Consider the following 19,815-nt stretch of genomic DNA (forward strand, 5'->3'; position numbering starts at 1 on the left):
ACTATATCCAGTCATCGTACTTGTTCTGATCCCCATGTGTTTGCTGCATACAGTAGGAAAATTCTCATGAATAATTTAGATAAAAGATAAAAATGTATGTTTACTGCTTTGGCTGTTTCATATGCTAATGCAAACAATTCTGTTTCACCTTGGGATCTTCTTTGAATCTGAGAAAAGCATTTGACAGCGCAAACTTCATTCACTTTTGAGATTCAGGAGAACTCAGCGGGGACAAGGAAATCAACTGGAAGGAAATAGAACAACGTTTTTGTCTGAGAATGAACATTCTCCCTCAATCTTTTATGCAACATCTGCTGTTTTCCCATTTAAACATTTTCGCTTTCCCAAGCCTTCATTTCAATGGGGCATGACCACTTTAACATTTCTGCATCTACAGTGGCCCACAGGCTCATGTTGTCCTCGGGGATCCAACTGTAATGAATGGTTAAGTTGACAGTCATCAGCAAGTAGTTAGGACTTTTGATCATAAATCTGGACACTCCCCTCACAGCCTTTGGCAGGTCAATAAACTGAGTAGTAGAGAAGGAATTGAAGAAAGTGGTGGGGGGGGGGTGGGGGTTTGTACTTGTCAACTCTGTGTTGTTCCGCTCATTAAGCCCAGTGAGATTAAGCTGGTGTTGAGACTGAGGGGGAGTTGTGGTTCGTGGCTGGTTGGGATTGGCATGCATGCAGTGGGCACAGTCAGAAGCTCGTCACAGGCCTATGAACAGACAGGGCTGGGAGAAAAACGGACAATTAAATCAATAAGACAGCAGTCAGCAGATCACTGTAGCGGCTACCGCAGCCCCTCACCCTTTTGGAAGAAAAGCTCATTTGAAAAAGCTTTTGTCCTCTTTAGCTTCACATTGCTTACATAAGCTAAGAATGATAAAAAATAAATAAATTTGGTTCTGTGTCATCGGACATCTCTAGCCCAACTTCAACCATTAACTCTGAAACAAACAAAGGTAAACAGTTAAACACATTTTAAAACACATGACAAGGTTTCGGAGCTCTATAGTCCTCCTCCAGATAACTAAACTTGAATTCACTCTTGAATTGGCTGAAGGAACATTAGCAAGTTTTTAGTCTATAACAGGCTTCAGTTGCTTGGATGATCTTACGAAGGAGCGAGTCAAACAATGTAACTCGGTATCACTCCCCAGTAAATTAAAAGTACTAATTCAATTACATTACTGACACTTCCCATGACTTACGTCTACCATTTTAACTCGCAAGGTTTATAGTGCGAACAGTTAGATATAAACGTACATACACAGCATGCGTGAGACAAAACATTATCACCACCTGCCTAGTATAATGTCCGTCCTCCAGTTCACACCCGCCGAGGGACAGCGGCACAAAATGTTAGCAGTAGATCTTTAAGTCCTTGGGACTTGTGCCAGCACAGCACACAAATGCTCAATCAGATCAAGATCTGGGGAATTTGATAGCTTGAACTCTTGATCATGTGGCCACTGCCTGGGAATACCGGTGACAGTATGGAGTGTGTCTGACCTGAATCAAAGTCTTGGATCCAGGGTTTCCTCAAAGAACATTGCAATGCGCATCACACTTTGATCATGGACAGTGCCTTTGTTGTAATCACCACTGCTGACTGGAAGAACTCTTTTCCTCTTTCAAAGATGCTTTGACACGGTTGTCCAACAATAATGTTTGTAAAAGTCGCCCAGGTTTTTACACGTTCACATTTCTCCTGGAGCCAACATGTTGACAACAAGAACGGCTTCTTTTAGCGTCTAATGAATACCAGATTTTGACGTGACTCATCGTCATGAGATAATTAATGCTAGTTGCAAAACACGAGTTGTCGACAGACTTGTAAATATCAGTACCGTGCAAAAGATTTATTGACTAAAAGCAAAGTGAGGATGTTTTCAACAAATACTTTTTTTATATAAATTGCAGTAAACAGTCGAACATCAAACCAATATTTTCACTGTTTGTCTATCAAACTACATCAATTCTGTTAATTACACTTGTGCTTTCAAGGTACTTGGCTTGTAAATAGTTTCAAGCACCTTCCAAGCACCAATATATTGGTGTCCTCGTGTAATCCCAGATGGATTTGACGAGATCAGCGCTCCATGGGAGGGGGGGGGGCACACTACAGTACCTGTTGCAAGGCTCTTAATTATTCTAGTCACTGAAGATAGTATGTTTAGGTTTGTTGTCGACTGCAGAATTAATTTGGGATGATGACATGCTTCCCTGATGGTGTTGGTGACAGGTAAGTGTCCATCACACGGTAAACATGCTTAAGACTTTTGCATATGACTGTAGACGTTCAGCATACATCCTGTTGGCAAAAGTATACATGATGGCGCCTCGGCAAAAAATAAGTTAACTTCGGTTCACTGAGAATTAATTTTATTTTATTTAGTCTGCCAACTCCTGAGAAAAATATCTAGGTCTCTTTGGATTGCTAAATGTTTGACTTTCTTCACGAGCCAAAAGGGTTATGGGTCTTTTGAGATTTTACCCATCCTCACACAGTTTTAGAATCTTAGTGAAACTTTTATTTGCACTATTCTCTATATAATTGTGAAAACTATTTTTTTGAACAACAGTTAGCACTTATCTTCATTTTAGATTTTTGGAGATGTTAAAGATTTTGGAAATGCTTCACTGCAAACAAACTTTACCAAAAGCCTCCTTGTGTTGCCAAGATTCCTGCGTCATTGTAACCTCCTTTAAATTATTTTAACGGCAGAGATTTTTGTAGAAATGGAACAAGAAAATAAACAAGAATTTGGCGCAGTCTATGTGCAGGTTTCAGCTTGTTCGTTCTCGATGCTGCAACTGCTTGAATTTAGTAAGAAAGTAGCCTATTCGTCAACCAATCAGGTGTTCATATTTATATGTCCAGTCCCTGTAATAACAGGAAACAATACAGCATCAACCTATGAACTTTGATATATAGAGAAATGATCAATTTAAGATGTCTGTTAAATCAATATTTCCCTTTTTCCAGTGAAGAATATTCCTCTCTGCATCTCTCTTTCTCTCACTGCCTCTATTATTCCCTCTCGTCATTTTATTTTCTCTCTTGTCTTGGATTCTCATTAGCGCTGCTGCCCTGTTGGCTTTTCGCCTCCTCTGTTCTCCCCTTTGCTCGATTCAGCCCCCGTCACTACCTCTCATAAACAATGTGTCAGATGTATGAAAGTAGCGGGAGGGGGAGGGAGGGCAGGAGACATCCAATTAAAAGCAAAATGCATTATTATTTCGCAGCTCCCCCTCTCCGCCACATCCCAAAGCCTTTCAGATTATATAACAGCTCCGTGTCAAGGGAGCCAGCCTGTGGAGGACAAGTTAAGGGGGTCTTCGCTGATGATGCAGCTCACCAACTCTGGACTTTCCCCAGCAGCTTGCGTACGACCCCTCACTCCCCCTCCCTCTCCTCTCTTCCCTCCTCCTCCTCCTCCTCCTCCTCCTCCTCCTTCTTCCCTTTGCCATATCCACCCACCCATCCACCCACCAGCCCACCCTCTCTCTGCCTTCCATACACACACATGCACACATACACTCAATCACGAATGCACAGGGATTGCAGCAACAGCAGCAGCAGCACCGCGAGATGGAGATCTCCGCTGCGTGTGTGAGTGCCTGTTCCCGGTGAGTGCAGGGACAAGAGCGAATGAGTGTCAGTGATGCTTGAATGAGGTGTGTGAGGGAGAAGAGGGGGAGAGGACGGAGTAAAAAAAAAAAAAAAAAAAATGGCATGAAGGGGGATGTCAGTGAGGACCCGATGAGGTTTTGAGGCACTGTCTGTCTGCTTTTTTTTCCCCTCTCATATCCCGATAACCTGAATCTTTGCCGGATGTGCCACAACTACTCCAGCTGTCACTGCACCGGCTGCCTCTCTCTCAGTACTCCCGCAGCCTGTGAGAGCTGCTCCAGTGGCTGGACGGTACCCTGGCACCCACTGAATACATGGATGAACACTGGATCTGCAGGGGATCTGTGCTTTCTTGTCCTTTGCACCTCTGATCTGTTTCTCAAGGTAAGAGTTACACTTCCTCATTTTTGGAGTTGCACACATATTCACAGGCAGTGCAATAAGAGAGGAGAATTCATTTGGTCTGATATTTTAAATCTTAACTGTATCAAAGTGGATATCAAAAGCATGCATGAATTCTGATTAAAAAAAAAAATACTGTCAAAAGTCTTTGTATTGGATGCATGTGTATGATCCCTAGGTATATTAGATATAGATAAACTAGGGAGGGGGCATTTCTGCATCCAAGCATTTGAGGGTTTAATGACTAATCAGGAGAGCACGTCAAAAAAAATGTCCTCACAATTTAAAACGAAGATGAACGGTGATGTAATTTGACTTTGATTAATATACTTATCACGATGCGTTTCTTTGCAGCCTTTGACAGACGTGCTGTATTTATCTAGTGAGGCAGAGGCTGATTATCCAGATTGCTGTACTTGTGAATTGTCTGAGTTCGATAATGAAATATGTTGATGAGTGCTCACTAATTGACTATTGTATATTGTGCTGTAATAGACTGCCAGAATGATGATCATTGAAGGGAAAACACCTATTCTATTAACAGTTATAAACTGTATGACAAAATGCATATGCAAAGAGTGATGCGCTCCTCAAGGCTGAATTTGATGAAAGGTGGATCCAAACTAATGACATGTGTGATCTGGGAGGCTCTGGGGTACTGCATCACATACACAGCTGCACTTTTTTGGTGTCAGCCTTTACCCACCCACCCCCATCCCTCTCTCTCTCTCTGTCCCTTTATTTTCTAGACGTCATCCCTTCACTACCTAAAATGTAGAGGAAGCATAGATGGGCTTCATCTTTAAGGTGCCATTACACATCTGCAGTTTGTCTATGTAGTCGTTTGCACTTGTTAAAATGTCTTATACATAGTACCTGAGTCAATCATCAGTTCGACCTGTATGCCCGTAGCCCAACCCCTTATCAATCAATGAACTCATCAGGGCGATGCTGCTACAGATGGAAGCTCTAAAGTGTTAAAGGTAGAGACTGACTTCTCCATTATTTCATATAAAAAGAGGCCCCACACTGGCAGCAGAGCATGTGATCACAAAAAAAAAAAGAATGCCCTCCTTCAAATCGCCCTCTTCAAACTAACTCTTCCCAAGGATCCATTTCACAGCCAGTGCTTTCCTCCAAGAGATACAGCGATGGCAGCTTTTTTTTTTTAAAAACGTCCCGCTATTCCTCTATATCAGAAAGCAAAAAGTGATAAATGTTTGGAGCCAATAAAATCATAAAGCAAACTTTCACAGTCTGTAGCTGGGATGGATACAGATAGCTCAGACTACAGCTGTAATAAGATGTGTGTGTGTGTGTGTGTGTGTGTGTGTGTGTGTGTGTGTGTGTGTGTGTGTGTGTGTGTGTGTGTGTGTGTGTGTGTGTGTGTGTGTAGCTCTGAAAACTGTCTGGGATTGCTTGCAAAAATTGTACTCAAGATAATATTTTTTTAAAAATACCTTTGATCAAAGTGGCGTACACTGTTGCTAGAAGAAGAGGAGTACTGAGGAATAATATTACTGCGAAGCCGAGTGTGTAGGGGCAGAAACCTTTACTCCACACATGCCCAGTACTGTAGCAAATACATGAACATAAACAACCCCATTGACTGGACAAAGGTATGTACTGTGCAGTGGCATCTCGTCCTTTACATTGTGCTTACAGTTGGTGCAATGTCACACTGTAATTTATGCTAATGGAGAGTAAAAATTATTCATGGAAATGGATACATTGCACAGTAACAATGCATCCAGTAGAAAGCGTGGGGGATGATGAGCGCAGCGTCAACCTGTTCTAATGAAGAAGCATTTACCGTGCTACACACATCCATGTTCATGATGCGTTCACCAATGATGCTGGATGAGTGGGAGGACACGATAGTAATGAGTGACTAGACAGTGTGATCATATGTAAATATCCCACAGATACACTTAATATCGCACTTAATACACGTAATTATTACGTTGATGCAGGCTGACAAGGATGTAAAACGATCTGAGCGAAGCCGTCTCTTTCTCTTTGCTTTGCGATGGAACCGAAATCATGAGTCAGCAGTGTTGCAGACCTGCATAGAAAATGGATCCAGAACCCCATCAACATCCTTTTATGAACAGCCAGGTTTCTACAACATTGTAGTTGTGATAATCAAGCGTATCAATCATGTGACTGTAGCTAAAAGTGTTTTTTTTTTTTTTTTTCTCATACATGCAGTATTTTAGTTTGAAGAACTGAAGGGCAATTGGAACAGACAACGTGGTCTGCCAGGGTACATAAGGAGATTTCAGAGGATTACTTTTGCAATTTTAGAGTCAATGCATTATTCATAATCCTTTGGATAGCTGAGGCCAAATCAGGGAAGGACCTCGGGTCATTAGCAGAGATAGCTTGCTTTGAGGAGGAGAAAGCAGAAGACGACGAGGAAAAGGAGATTCTCTTTCAACTATCTGAATATATCCATGTGTCACAACAATCTCTCTCTCAGTCGCTCTTTTCGTCTCGTTCTCACTCCCTCTGCGTATCTGACTTCCAACAATAATAAGTCATTGAAGAGCTTTTCTTGATTCCCTTTGTGTGAATTACCATTTGGATGCTTTACATGCCTTACATGACTGCAGAAGAAATTGTATGCGCTTAGAGAAGACTTCCTGCAGATGTGATTACCTTTTCAGTAGTGTGAGATTGGTATTTCTTGAGTGTGAAATAGTATGATCCCATGTGAATCAGCCTCAAATAAATTCCTTGTATCTGCGGTAGCGCTTCTGACAAACAACTTATGCTCAAATCAAAGTGCATACTAAGCTATGTTTCAGAACAAATACCAGCCCCCGATAAAAATTCATCTGCTCTATATTCCAAAACAACTGTGTAAATTCATGACACAGCACAGCATATTGTACGTGAATAATGAGAGTGAGCTAGCTGCTTTTTTTTTTTTTTTTTTTTGTGCCTTTTTGCTCATCTGGCTCTGAAAGCACTGCAGCGACTGAAGTGCCACTTGGAGCTATTGGCGTGCATTGTTTTCCAACGCTGACAGGAAACAAGATGAAACATAGTTGCCTCAAAATATATTCCATTTCATCAGCAGTTAGGGCCCGAGGGTTAGGTTACAGTGGACAGGCTGCAAGGTGAAACACACGGCAGGAGTCCCAAGAAATACAACCTCGTGCTTCTTGTTATCAGTCCCTGTCTGCTCTTGTGTGTGTGTGTGTGTGTGTGTGTGGTGTGGGTCTGCGTGTGAATACCCTCCTTAAGATGCTGGCAAAGGCCTCTCATTGAAAAGGTGACAACAAGACCTATACACACTAATACACGCTTTGTTTCCCTTTCTCTCTCAGAGCAAGGGTACAAGAGGAACCACACACGCACACACACACACACGCATATATATATAGCCCACGTACGCGTGCACAAAAAACAATACAAATCACGTGGAACAAAGACAAATTGGCCATCATCAGAAAGTAAGGATGGGCATTTTATGCAAAAATACTATTTGATATTCACAGGGAGATTTTCGACTGTTACTCAAAGACCCCTCCCCTCTAGCCACACGCACACACGAAGAGAAAGGGACCCATTCATGTCGTAAACTCGGCTTCAACTAATGTCATCAAACTTGTCCTCGCCTTCGCCAAAACTGACTTGAAGCACGTCTTTGGCTGTCATCTCCGAGACGAGGGCGGTTATTTACTCCGCATTTCTATCATCAAACGTGTCTCATCTGGTGACAAAGCTAGCCATTCATATTGGATCTACGGATGGGCCGTCTACTCGTTGCTTTCGTTCTCAAAATGACCATCAGCAGCGGTGGTAGATGAGCAAGATATGCTAGCTTTACTTGGCAGAGTTGCACTGCACCACTTTTACTTGACGAGTTCCACCGACAACTTTTTGGACGGTTGTAGTCTTTGGATGTTTGTAACGATTGTATCATAGCATTTAATCTTACAGCGGGTCACGTGGTTTGAACGCGGCTAGCTGTCACGTGTTCTTCGTGTCGTTCTTTTGTTGTTTAATGGCCGTCGGCAAACAGCTTTTAGGTGCATTACTTTTGCATATTACAGAGCTACTCATTGTTTTGTAGGCACTTTTTAAATTAGTCATTACGTCACTGGAACTACATGGAACTGCACTGATCTGATATTCATGCCTCTGCTTTTACAAATTTAACGGGGGTAGTGAAACTGACAGTAAGGAAATGTCTCTTCAGTATACATTTCCCCACCAGAACAATCACATTGATGAATTTACAGTGTCTTTGAATGATAAACCGTGATTACTTTCAGAGAAGCTGCAACACCATGAACAGCGTGCTTTTGTGTGGTAATAAATGATTCATTGGGGTTTATTTATCGCGTGGTGTCTTGTCATTTGAAAATGATTAAGCAGCTCTTTTGAATGTTTCCTTTCAACCATATCAGTCATCATTTCATTTCCTTGTGCTGTGTGATATATTTCCATGCACTAGCTATGAAATGTGTTTCATCAAAGATGAGGCAGAAAATGTAATTTTCTTCTCATTCGATCATACGGACCTTAATTTGAAAATCTACATGGACCGTGAGTCTAACAAGCAGCAGTTACTACAGTAGTATAAATCCTTTTTAGCTCCTTTGTGTTGTCAAAACAGTTCATGATTTCCAACATGATCAATATAAATCAAGCTATGCCACTGAAACTGTCCAAAAAAAAAAATTAATAATATGTTCATTGATATGTGGTTAATTTGTAAATTCCTTCCCGAACTGGGTTTCTCAAACTGATTGCAGCCCTTAAGAAACAGTCAACATTTGAAGTTAAAGGTCAGTTCACTCAGCCAACTCGCATTTAACAGATTTATGATGTGATCGTAGAGCATGTACAGTTTATATTTGGTGTCTAGGTTCTGACCTCGTCACTCCACTCAGCACGGCAGAGATCGGGGAGTGATGATAATAAATCTCCCCTCAGGGAGTTTAGACTCGGAGCCTACAGGTGGATACAGGTGGAGCACCCCAATATCAGCTATTAAGTCTATAATGTGTGGGCCTCAGCTGCTGTGTGGCAATTTCCTCTAAAGGGACCTCGGACCACAAAGGGAATATTTTATATAGTAAACACCTTTAGCTGCGGGACTAAGCACCAACCACCCTCGGGCTATTCCTTAACAAAACACCTCCAACCGTTGTGGCATAAACACTATGAACACAGCAGCTCGCAAACATATATGTAATGGCATGTTACGTAGCATAGGGTAAGGATATGTGTGGATGTACAATAAGTGTGAGGTTGACAATGAGTGCGACTGAGTGTGTCAGCGCAAAGCGGAAAAAAGCAGTTAAGATGTAATTGCGATGTGAGGAACAGTAAAGCGAGCCGTCGCATAAACCCGTTTGTTTGAGGTAGAATGTTTCCTTAATGTGTTTCTGAATGTGATCTGTGTGGACAAAATGGACGTTTTATGTGCGACAAAAGCGCCTAAATGTCATGTTTAAATCATGACATGGAATCTACACTGTTACCCTCTGAGAGAGGCCAAAAGTTTGCAGGGATCAAAAAGGAAATCCTGAAAATGACATCGGCCGAGGGGAAAATAAGCCATAAAGCCAACTGCACTCAAAACACCCATAATACTGAAACACGATTACTGCTATTTCACCACTACATAAATCAGTAACATAAATGTGTCACACATTTGTAAAGCAAAAACCAAAAGAAACATAAAGTCAGCTCATCAAAGTGATTATTCACATGTACATCTATAGGGAAGCAGTAAAACCTGTTGGCCTGAGAGAGCCTACAACTTCATGATCTCCGAAAGATCTTGTCACAAACAACCCCTGAACACAGCAACCACACTTACAAGATACTATTATAGGTGTGCTTTATTGTATCATTCACGATAACGTTGGTTTAATTTTTCATTTGAAAAACTAATATTGTGATAGCGGCAATATTCTGAGTTGTTGACACAATGATGCCATACAGTTAAGCAGCCTACCAGTGGGACATGTATATTATGTGTGAAACGTATGCACAGCAACAACAAGCGTGGCTGAAAGTGGCCCCATTTCATACAGAATCAGAATCTCACCGAGTTACTGTTCACAAACTAAGCAATTGAGATAAAAGATTAGTTTAGTTTTTACTGGATATTTGAAGGCAAACTGTTTATTCTAACTTAAAACGACAACACTAATTTGTTACAATTGTATGTTCTTGAAATGAAACAAATATTTTTCAATATTTTGTCCTTTAAATATATTGTGACATTACTGTAGGCCCACCTGTACCATATACATGTTAGCCTCACTACCAGATACTTGGCATGATGAGATAAAACGGTGATCTGGCATCTCTGCAGAAAAAAACTAACTCACAGAAAAACTGCGCTCCTAAGCTGGAGGTGTGTTTGAGGCTCACAACTGAAACATGGAAGAGTCAATAAATCGAGTATCTGAATGATGGCAGCAGCAGTGAGGAGAGTCGAGTGAACACAATTATGATTCCGAAATGGTCTCCTGAAGCAAATCATCAAACATTTGGCGGGGGCGCTTGCATATGAAATGGTACTGTACATACAATGTGGCAGCAAAGTGTTCGAGGAGTTTGCAGCGAGCAGCAGAAGCACTAGCAGAACTAAAAAAAAAAGAAAAAAAAAGAGGGTAAGAGTCTCCACAAACAACATCCCATCATAGTTTCAGTTCTGCTACGCGCCACTAATGGCAGGTGAAAGCTATGGGTCATTGAATTTTGCAGCTTTTTCAATTGAATTCAGTCTCAGATTTTCAGTCGCACAACTGCAACGGGCACCTTTGATTGGCTCGACTTCATAGCAATAGAGGGAGGGGGGGGGTGCAAGGTCAGAGACAAAACGTATCTGCCAAAAATAAATTGAAACCTGGGAAAGTTACATTATTCTGTGTTCAGAGTTCTGTGTTTGTTATCAAAAGAAAAATATAAATTGGATAAAGAATAGGGGAAAATATTTTTGAGATCATCCTAATCACTAACTTGAGTTACCAGATTCATTGGAGTTTAATTAGTCATGGAAATAATTGGAGTGTCTATCTTGTTGATGAAATACAATTATTTCTATCTCTGTTGTGTTGTTGTTTCTGATGATTTACTTTTTGGCACATTTTACGACGTGTACTTATAAATAGATTTGGATTTTGGATAATGTGTTTTCCAGAAGGGAAAGTTGGAGTCATTAAGGAGAATATAGTAATTTACTGGAGTGATCACAGAACAAATTCCTACCCATAAAATAACAGTAACACAAAGACTCTTTTTCTGTTTGACATTTTTCAGAAAATATGGTGAGCAAAGAGGACACCAAATGTGTTGTTCTCTCAAATTCAGATGAATCAGATTCCGAGACCGGCCCATCACACAGCCTTGACACGCAGTCCGGACCAGAATCGGGCAAGCAACAGGTGAAGAAAAGAAACAAGGCCTTACAAGTACGTTTCAAGGATATCTGTGACGCTCAGAATGAGCATCGGGCAAGACGCTCCAGGTCCATTTCCTGTAAAGTAACGCAGAGAAAGTACATGACCATGCCTGCCAGACGCTCTATTCCCAACGTGACCAAGAGTACCGGTGTCCAGACGTCACCTGACCTCACTAAGCGATACAAGACTTTCCCTTTTGAGAGGAAAAAAGGACACACATTTAAACATACTGCTTTGGTGGAAGATTACAGGGGACAAAACAATGGGTTTCTGAGTGATATTAAGGCAGGAGAAGATGGACAACCTGTCGGGGAGCCCTCTGGGTACAAGGGTAAGATCGTGGGGCAGACAAAAGCCCTGCTTCACCACGCTGATGACAGCAGCGATACAGAGGATTTGCTTTCCGGTGCCAACTGCGTGGACGGACCCTCATACCCAGACTCCTCACATTTCTCGGAAGAGCGCCATCCGAACAGCCCTCCGTCCAAAAGCGAACCAGAATACCAGGTTTGCGGGACGAGGACCAAACACAAAGGATTACCCAAACAAGACATAGACACTGGCACGTCCTCAAAGCGCCAGCTGGCTGACTCCGGGTTTGCACAGGACAAGCCAAAGGGCACGGGCCCCGTTGCGTGGAACTCCTTGACGCAGGTGGAGTCTTTAGGAAGCCCCTCCATGAGCTGTAAACGGAAAAAGGGCGCACAGCTAAGTGAACAGCAGTCACAGACACTTCCCCACAGTGCCAAATGTTCTGCACAGTCACAAGGGCAGTGTCGGACAAGGCATGTGTCAGCCTCCTCTAAACTTCAGCGGACAGGTGGGGAGGACGAGGGCTTTCCTGCAGGAGGTACTCGTGCCCCAGGCATGGGGAGCAGCCAGCAGATAATGCCCTTATCTGGAGACAAGGATATCAAAGCACAGCTGCAAGCCATGGAGAGTCTCATCAACTCAAGCCAGGAGACCATCAAGGTCCTTCTTGGAGTTATTCAGGAGCTCGAGAAAGGCGAAGCACAGCGAGAGGGGTGAGTAGAATAAGCTTTACTTTACTTTTATACATGAAACCAAACACACAATATGCGCTCCAACGTATGCACGTTTCAAAGTGATAGATATGCTAAAGGATCAAAATTGGTTTACTACCAAAATGAGCCTCATTTTCATCCCTTTGGCCATCATTTATACTGGTTATGGTAATGTTTTTCTCAACAAAGTAATCGCTAACATCTGGGAACACAGCGATATATCAGTATAAAACTTGAATTCAACGGGGCAAGAAATACAAGCAGGCAGTTGAACTGGTTTTAAAAAGTCTGCAGATTATTTGAACTGCTTTATTTCGAGGTAAATCCTAAAATGACCCAAAACATTGTCAATAATCCCCAATCTCAGACAAAAACTGTTGTGGACAGACACAGAAAGAATGATTTGAACCATGAAAGTCGGCCTGTGAGGTCAGTTTCTGGTAATATATTTACCTTTGGTTGCCTCAACAAAATAGATTTGTCTAAAACATGATGGTTTGTTTAACACCTTTGTGATTGTGAGTAACCACAATATTTATTGTGAGCAACTGCAGTAATGGCCTAAAATACAAAAATAAGTTATGGGTAAGAGGAATTACCCATTAATATAACATATTGCTGTTGAGCAGGCATAACGTTTGCCAATTGGCAATAAACAGAAACTAAAACTGAGGCTTACAGGAATTCCATTCGTTTTTCAGGATTTTGGACATAAACCAAAGAATTGGGAAAAAAAAAACAGGAATTTTGATCTCATGATGACAACGGATATAAGATCGTGTCAAGATTCATTGTTTTTAACCTCTGAGGACCATGAACATTCTGCACCAAATTTCACAGCCATCCCTCCAATAGTTGTTCAGATATTTCAATAGAGCCCATCCTCATGGAGGCATTAGGTGAAGGGGATCACAAGGTCTACCTCTGGATATGTTGGTGGGAGCTCACCGAGCCATAATGCTAGTTTGGCTAAAATTAGCATTAGGAGCGTGATATTGTAATCAACCATCCAGGTCTCATTAGACAATTTAAATACACTGTACAATACATGTAAGTGCCGTCTCCAGTGTAATTTGAATGCAGGACCAGACGTGCACGGGTCTATCCAAAAGTTTCCGAAACTGCTCCTGTTGCACGTGAACAGTAAGTAGCACTGTGACACGCACAGAGCTGGAGGGAAATTATAACCCCCACGAGGAAGTATTCCATGTTTTGCCGCTTCATCAACGTCAGCACCTGAGTTACACGCGTGGTTTTAAGCACCTCTGTCTAGCGCAGCTACAATTTCACCGTGGACGTGACCAGAGAGCACACATCAAATTCAGGAGTCAGACTCCGAAAATTGGCAACGGAGACCTTTGAAATACTTCAGAAAGCCTACGGCGACGAAGCGGTGAGCCGGGGAAGATGTTTTGAGTGACATTTGTGTTGGCAGAACGTCACTGTCCAAAACTGGAAAAAAAAAAAAAAAAAAAGAACATGAGGTCAGGAGCGCAAACAGCTAGGTTTTCTTTGACATTGGCGGGGGCGGTCGTCCCCCCGGGGGTCAGACTGTCAACAATGTTGAGTCCAGCCGTGATGTTCTGAGGGATCTGAGGGAAAAACCTGTGCAAACGACCCGAACGGGGGCATGATGGCACTCGGGTTCTCCAACATGACGGCGCATTGAAAATGGGCAAGTTTCTCGCCCACAAAACGCAGTTGTCGCTCCCAAACAAGGTGTGTAACGTTGGTGCTGATGATGACCAAGCCACAAAACTTGGAATATTTACCTTCACTTTTCACCCAGCAAGGGTCCGTCACGCCGCGTCCGCACTGCGATTCCGTTCCGTTCCGTTTCTGCACAGCTTCATATCCCGTCGGGAGCGTTTCAGGAGCAGAGCATTTATGTCTGCCCGTTTTATCTCACTTCCAGATTTGGTCATGTTCCCTTGCTTTTTGTGCTTCTCGCGCGAGGAAACATTGTTGAATGTTTTTTTTTGGTTGTTTTTTTTGTCTATCGGGTGTTTATTGTTGTCATTTCCTACTTTGTGCTGTAGCTAAAGACAAAGTAAACACAGCTCGCTGTATTTTAGTCATTGAATGACATTAATCCATCTAATTATTTCATAACGATATCGCAAAAGATTGCCTGTAGCAACACAACACATTTGTGTGTACAACACATTTCTTGTCCTAATTGAAAGACCGCCGGGGTAAACGCAGATGCAATGATATGTTGTACGATCAGGAGTCTGCACATGGTGTGTTTCATTATAAAAAAAATTGACGGGATTCTTTTCTTTTTTTTTTGACTTCCTGCCCGGCCGATCTGCTCTGATCAGCTTACTGCGGTCTCCTTCCGGCATCTTCAAAAATAGACTCTGCGCCTATCTTTAGCGCCACAGAGCGCAGACCCGCTTCTGGGATGCGGCGTGGCGTGGCGTGGCGTGGCGTGGGATATGAAGCACTGACTTTTATGACCGCGATCAACTCCGAGCGGCTCTGTCAAGGACAGAACCGGTGGGAAAAATAGCCTTCACTCACGCAGGTCATACCTTCCCCCTCGCTCTTTGCACATCACGTTGCCACACACCAGGAGCAGTCTTGGAACTTTTTGATGGAGCCTCCATACCTCCAGTAATTCTTTGTGTCACATTCAGTTAGAGGCATATACTACTTCATAAAGTTCTCAAACCGTATCTGCAGTCAGACAGAGCGGTGCAGTTGTAAGAATCAATAGCCGCCATCTCCAAAACGCGTAGTGCCACGAAAGCAAATTGTATTTAAGTCTTATCCGTATCCAGTGGAGAACAAGGCACCCTAGTGTGGCTCACAAGAACTTGGTTTTAAAGGCCCAATTAGTGCAGCCTCATAACACTTTGCCTTTTATCTCCACAAACCTGTGCCTGCTGTAGTGCCTCCACTGTGTTTGGGTTTCAGCATTGTGTTCCGGTGTTATTAGAGAAGTGCAGTTACTGAACACTAAGCCCGTCTTCCATCGTACCTTCCCAAATATGCGTTCCCCTTTTTTCGCCTGGCTGGAGAGTCAGATAGGCTTCTTAAAAGCTATACTTTAAGCAAAAAAAAACAACTTAAAGCATCCCTTTTCCAACCGCATATAAGTACATGATGTCCACTTCTTCTCGAGCATGCCGTATATACTTTTATTGTACATGCAATGACAAAAGGGTAAGAAGTAATTTACTTGTGCAGCAGCAGTCCAAGCAGTACCGTGTTTGTGAGGAGGCGTTTTATTCACAGGAGATATCTCCAACTGTTTACAGTAGAAATAAGATTACAAAATAAGTTTTGGGGGGATTTTACTTGCAGTCACTTACCCGTTTCGCGAGCCAGTTACGAACATGAAAAATATTTTTTTTGCAGAAGTACACCAGGCGCTCAACTCAGCGGATTTCTCCTCAACTTTTATGAAGTCACACTTAATGTTTGATACATTACAATGATGTCCAGTGAAAACAAAGTGCAAACAAAGCATGTTTCACTTCTCTTAAGGTTTTCCAAACCTTAGCAAAAGTGTGTTGTTATCCATTCATTCAATATGCATGTAGTCATGAAAGGAATACCTATTCCAAATCTAAATACTGTTGTTATATTTTATCTACTTTTTTTTTTAAACTCAATAACAGCACATCTTTTACGCATTATATAAAGCAATGTTCAAAGTTTTCATCTCAAAGTGGTATTAGATGATAAAGTAGAGAATACTATTCAGATCTCACATTTCATAATAACCATACATAGCTTGATATTCAATCAGCATTTAATACCTATCAACTTAAGGTTATACTGTATTGATGGCATTGCGGTGATACTTTCCTATGCGATTACATGCAAATGTTATTCACACAACGTCTGCATTTCACTACTGTGTGTTTATTCAACACGAGTGTGACACATAGTTTAATATACAGTGTGTGACACTGTATAGAAAACATGGAATGACACTTCAGATTGTGTGGCCTGACCATACTGTAGGTTTTTGTTCACATGTTAGGCTGTGCTCAGGCAGAGCAGCAGGCACGTAGGCAGGGGGTGTAGACAGGGAGACGGGAATGATGAGGGCAGGACATATCCCAGGACAGCTGACGTGGGCAAACAACACAGCAGTGAACCTGTGCCAACAAACAGTCAGCTTAGAGAAGGACTTTCCGACGTGCAGGTTTTTTTTTTTTTTTTTTTCTACGAAATCATCCTCTGACGTTTTTGTGCTTTAATACAGTATCACTATAATAGGCCATGAACATTTTTTCCCCCTCAACAGGGACAAAAAAAAAAAAAAGTGTTGTGCTGAGTACATGCAGTGATTATAAATTTAGGCTAATACGCTTTGATTATTAGAGCGAGGCTCTTTAAATTACAAGGATGTACATGAAAAGCCAGGGCAGCAGCACAGCGCCAGAGTAGACCTTGTCTGTGCCGTGAGTTACTGTCCTTGCTCACAGCTGTTCAAAGAGACTTTATTTGAGAACAGAGCAGGATGGACGAACTTGTTGACCTTGAGCTCCCATCAGCATTTTCGATCCACGCGGAGTCTGTTCTGTCTCCCTCAACGAGGTCACCTCTGATGTCACGGTGAACAGTTGAGGTCCAACCCCACCACGTGTCATCCATCAGGGTAAAGGGCTACCGTGACAGCAAGCAATTAAAATGTGTGGCTCTGCTACAGCCCTCCCCATCATCCCCATACCGCTGCAGCATACTACTGCATGCAATGACATCTAGCACGAATAGTAACGTGCACACCTGCATGGTTACGTAAACCCGAATGAGGAAATATGAATGATGGCATCGGACGGAGACCGAGACCAACGTACGTCAATATTTAGTATGTCCTCTCCAACAGCCTTAAGTGCCACTAGCATTACGGTTGGTGTTTTCAACATAAGAATTGCACCTCTGATACACACAGCAGACTCTCTGGGAAATATACTTCAGCCATAAACTGAGCAGCTACAGCTTTGTTGATTGCTTTTTTTTTTTTTAAACAATCTGTCTGTACCAAATCAAAAAGATGTACACTATAGCGCAGTGTAAAGATGTTGTTTTGTCATTACACAAGTCACGCAGCATTCAGTTCCTCCTTACTTTCTATTGCCTATAGAATAGAGACACAGAAGACACTTCAAACTATGCCACGCCAAGGCAAAGGTAATCCTATTATGTAAAATCAGCAAGTCCACACTTAATTAACCAAATCTGAGAGAACGGCAGGATCAGAATCCCTGCTGCATTTCAAACTGTTTGCAACGCTGGGTGAAAACAAAGCTGAACAAATCTGTGTGATAGCTGATGCCCACAGGTGTTAAAATATGAAGGTGAAGCCCATCACAGGAGATCATATATCTTTCCATCTCTGTTTCCACAGGCTCTCCTACCGAACAGGACAAGACACAGCAAATTGTGACACTTGTCGAAACAGCGCCTGCATCATTTACAGGTGGGCCCCTTGTGCTGCCACTCATTAATGCTGCATTAAATACTGTTGTTGTTTTTTGGGGGTTTTTTGTATGATAAGTGTGAACGAGATCCTTACAAGACTCATTTGGTGCAGTGATGCTTTTCTGTCCAGAAAATGTACTGTATGGAGATCATTTATGGTGACGTCACGGAGGCAGAAAAGCTTAGAAAATACTAAAATTGTTCAATAGAATTCAAATGAAATCTGTTGTTTGTGATAGTAAATGGGATAAGAGGAATCATAAGATAAGGATCAGGTATGTGGAGAAAATAATTCTGAAGTAAATGGCTGTACTGTGTATGTCGGGTGTTGTGCGATACCATGTTTTACTACAATGGGTGATGAAATGAATAATGCCTGCAATATCATTTGCAAAGGTTTCTGGGGAATGAATGGCCTCGGTGTGATTGAAAAGGTAATAATACAGAGCAGCGGGAAGTGAGTTCGAGTAGAAAACGCTGTGACCCCGCCACAGATTGTACGAGGACTGAGAATTTTATCACGTCCCATAAAACCTTTCAAATACTTAAAAAAAGACACCAGGTTAAACTTTATGCTCCGTCCCAAGTCAGTATTGCACTGATTTCTTTGTCATTTTGTCAAAACACACAATGTTTTTTTTTTTTTTTTTATGATTTAAGTGTTCCTGGTAGAAAAAAATGGCTCAGACACGGGTGGAACATCCACTCAAGCTGTGATCTTGTGTCATTTGTCACTTCTATCTAAAAGCCTCTACCACTAAACGCCCGTTACCTTGATCTTATAAAACGGGAAACATTAAACTGTTTGGAAAATCCTCTCGAGCCCAGGAAATTGACTTTGTACATTGGGACTTCTGAGCTATTTTCTAATGAGCATGAGCCAAACCTCAAACAACGCAAAACTGCAAATTATAGATTTAAACTTTGTATCCTTTCTGAATGGTAAACTTTGCTGCAATAAAGAGATCTTTTTAACTTCTGCCAATAATGGCTGTCCGGCTTCGCGACCTGAACAGTATCGTGACTATTTGGACAGATATCAGTAAAAGGTTGTATTTTTTTACTCCAAAGAAGAGGAAAACGGCCCTGCTTCTGGCCTGGACGTGTTTTCCAGGATTTTCACTTTATGTAACATTTTGTACAAGAAGCCTTCTCTCTCTTCTCCCTTGATGAGTGCATTGTGTCAAGCTGACCCAGATTGTGGTGAAAGACCGTAGTGGAACTTGAAAGCAGTGGCTGCAGTTGTATACAGGCTAAAGAGGGATGAGAAATCACTGAGTCTCATTCAAGAACCACTCGTCAACAAATCCGGTCTTCAGTAGCATCCACCAGTGTTGCAGTCACCACTTTGCGACTATCTAGAATTTTCTCTTGGATACCAACAAAATTCCCACGTGGTCCGAGTCTTTCCTGTACAACTTATTTACAGATAGTCTGTCAATCTCCACAAGGAGAAAAAAAAAAAAAAAACAACGTAAGATTTTATTCGGAATAATTTTGTATCTTAGATATGTTTCTAAAATCAACCGAAACAAGATAAAACAACAACAGTTTTGTTTTGTTTAATGTGGTATGAAAGAAAAATGTTCACACTCCAGCAACTGCTTTGGAAGCTGATGCTGGTGTCGAGGTGAACCTCCTCAATTGCCCACAGGACATTTTTAACATCTAAAATCATGTCAAAGTATTTTTAATTTGGCTCTGCTCAGATGACAGATCAATCATTTCCTAATTTGTCAGGTCTGCGAACACGATTACAGACACTGCCATTTTATTTTATCTTCAGACAAACAAACAAAAAACATGTTTGTTATGCTCATGATTAAATAATGAATGTGTATCTACTCATAAATAGTTGGTGTTCATC

The 19,815-nt window shown here is 41.8% G+C and overlaps 1 protein-coding gene across 4 annotated transcripts in view; it reads left to right on the top strand.

Moving 5' to 3' along the window:
• The first annotated feature begins 3,503 nt into the window (after window positions 1–3,503).
• The window catches only part of insyn2ab (inhibitory synaptic factor 2Ab), a 28,503-nt gene continuing 12,191 nt past the window's right edge, over window positions 3,504–19,815 (top strand). For 3 of the 4 annotated variants that reach the window (XR_011310675.1, XR_011310676.1, XM_069692823.1), the window contains exons 1-4: window positions 3,504–3,639; window positions 3,865–4,027; window positions 11,339–12,506; window positions 17,875–17,946. Coding sequence is in view for 2 of the 4 variants with exons in the window: in XM_069692823.1 (XP_069548924.1) it covers window positions 11,344–12,506; window positions 17,875–17,946 (1,235 nt within the window). In the remaining 2 variants the exon portion in view is untranslated. Of the gene's footprint in view, window positions 3,640–3,673; window positions 4,028–11,338; window positions 12,507–17,874; window positions 17,947–19,815 lie in introns of those variants that run through there. The other variant, XM_069692824.1, reaches the window with a different exon arrangement.

The sequence above is a fragment of the Brachyistius frenatus genome, unplaced genomic scaffold (genome assembly GCF_029030835.1).
Source record: "Brachyistius frenatus isolate BFR_SWC_R1_liver_20210118 unplaced genomic scaffold, ASM2903083v1 Contig_13, whole genome shotgun sequence".
Taxonomy (NCBI): domain Eukaryota; kingdom Metazoa; phylum Chordata; class Actinopteri; family Embiotocidae; genus Brachyistius; species Brachyistius frenatus.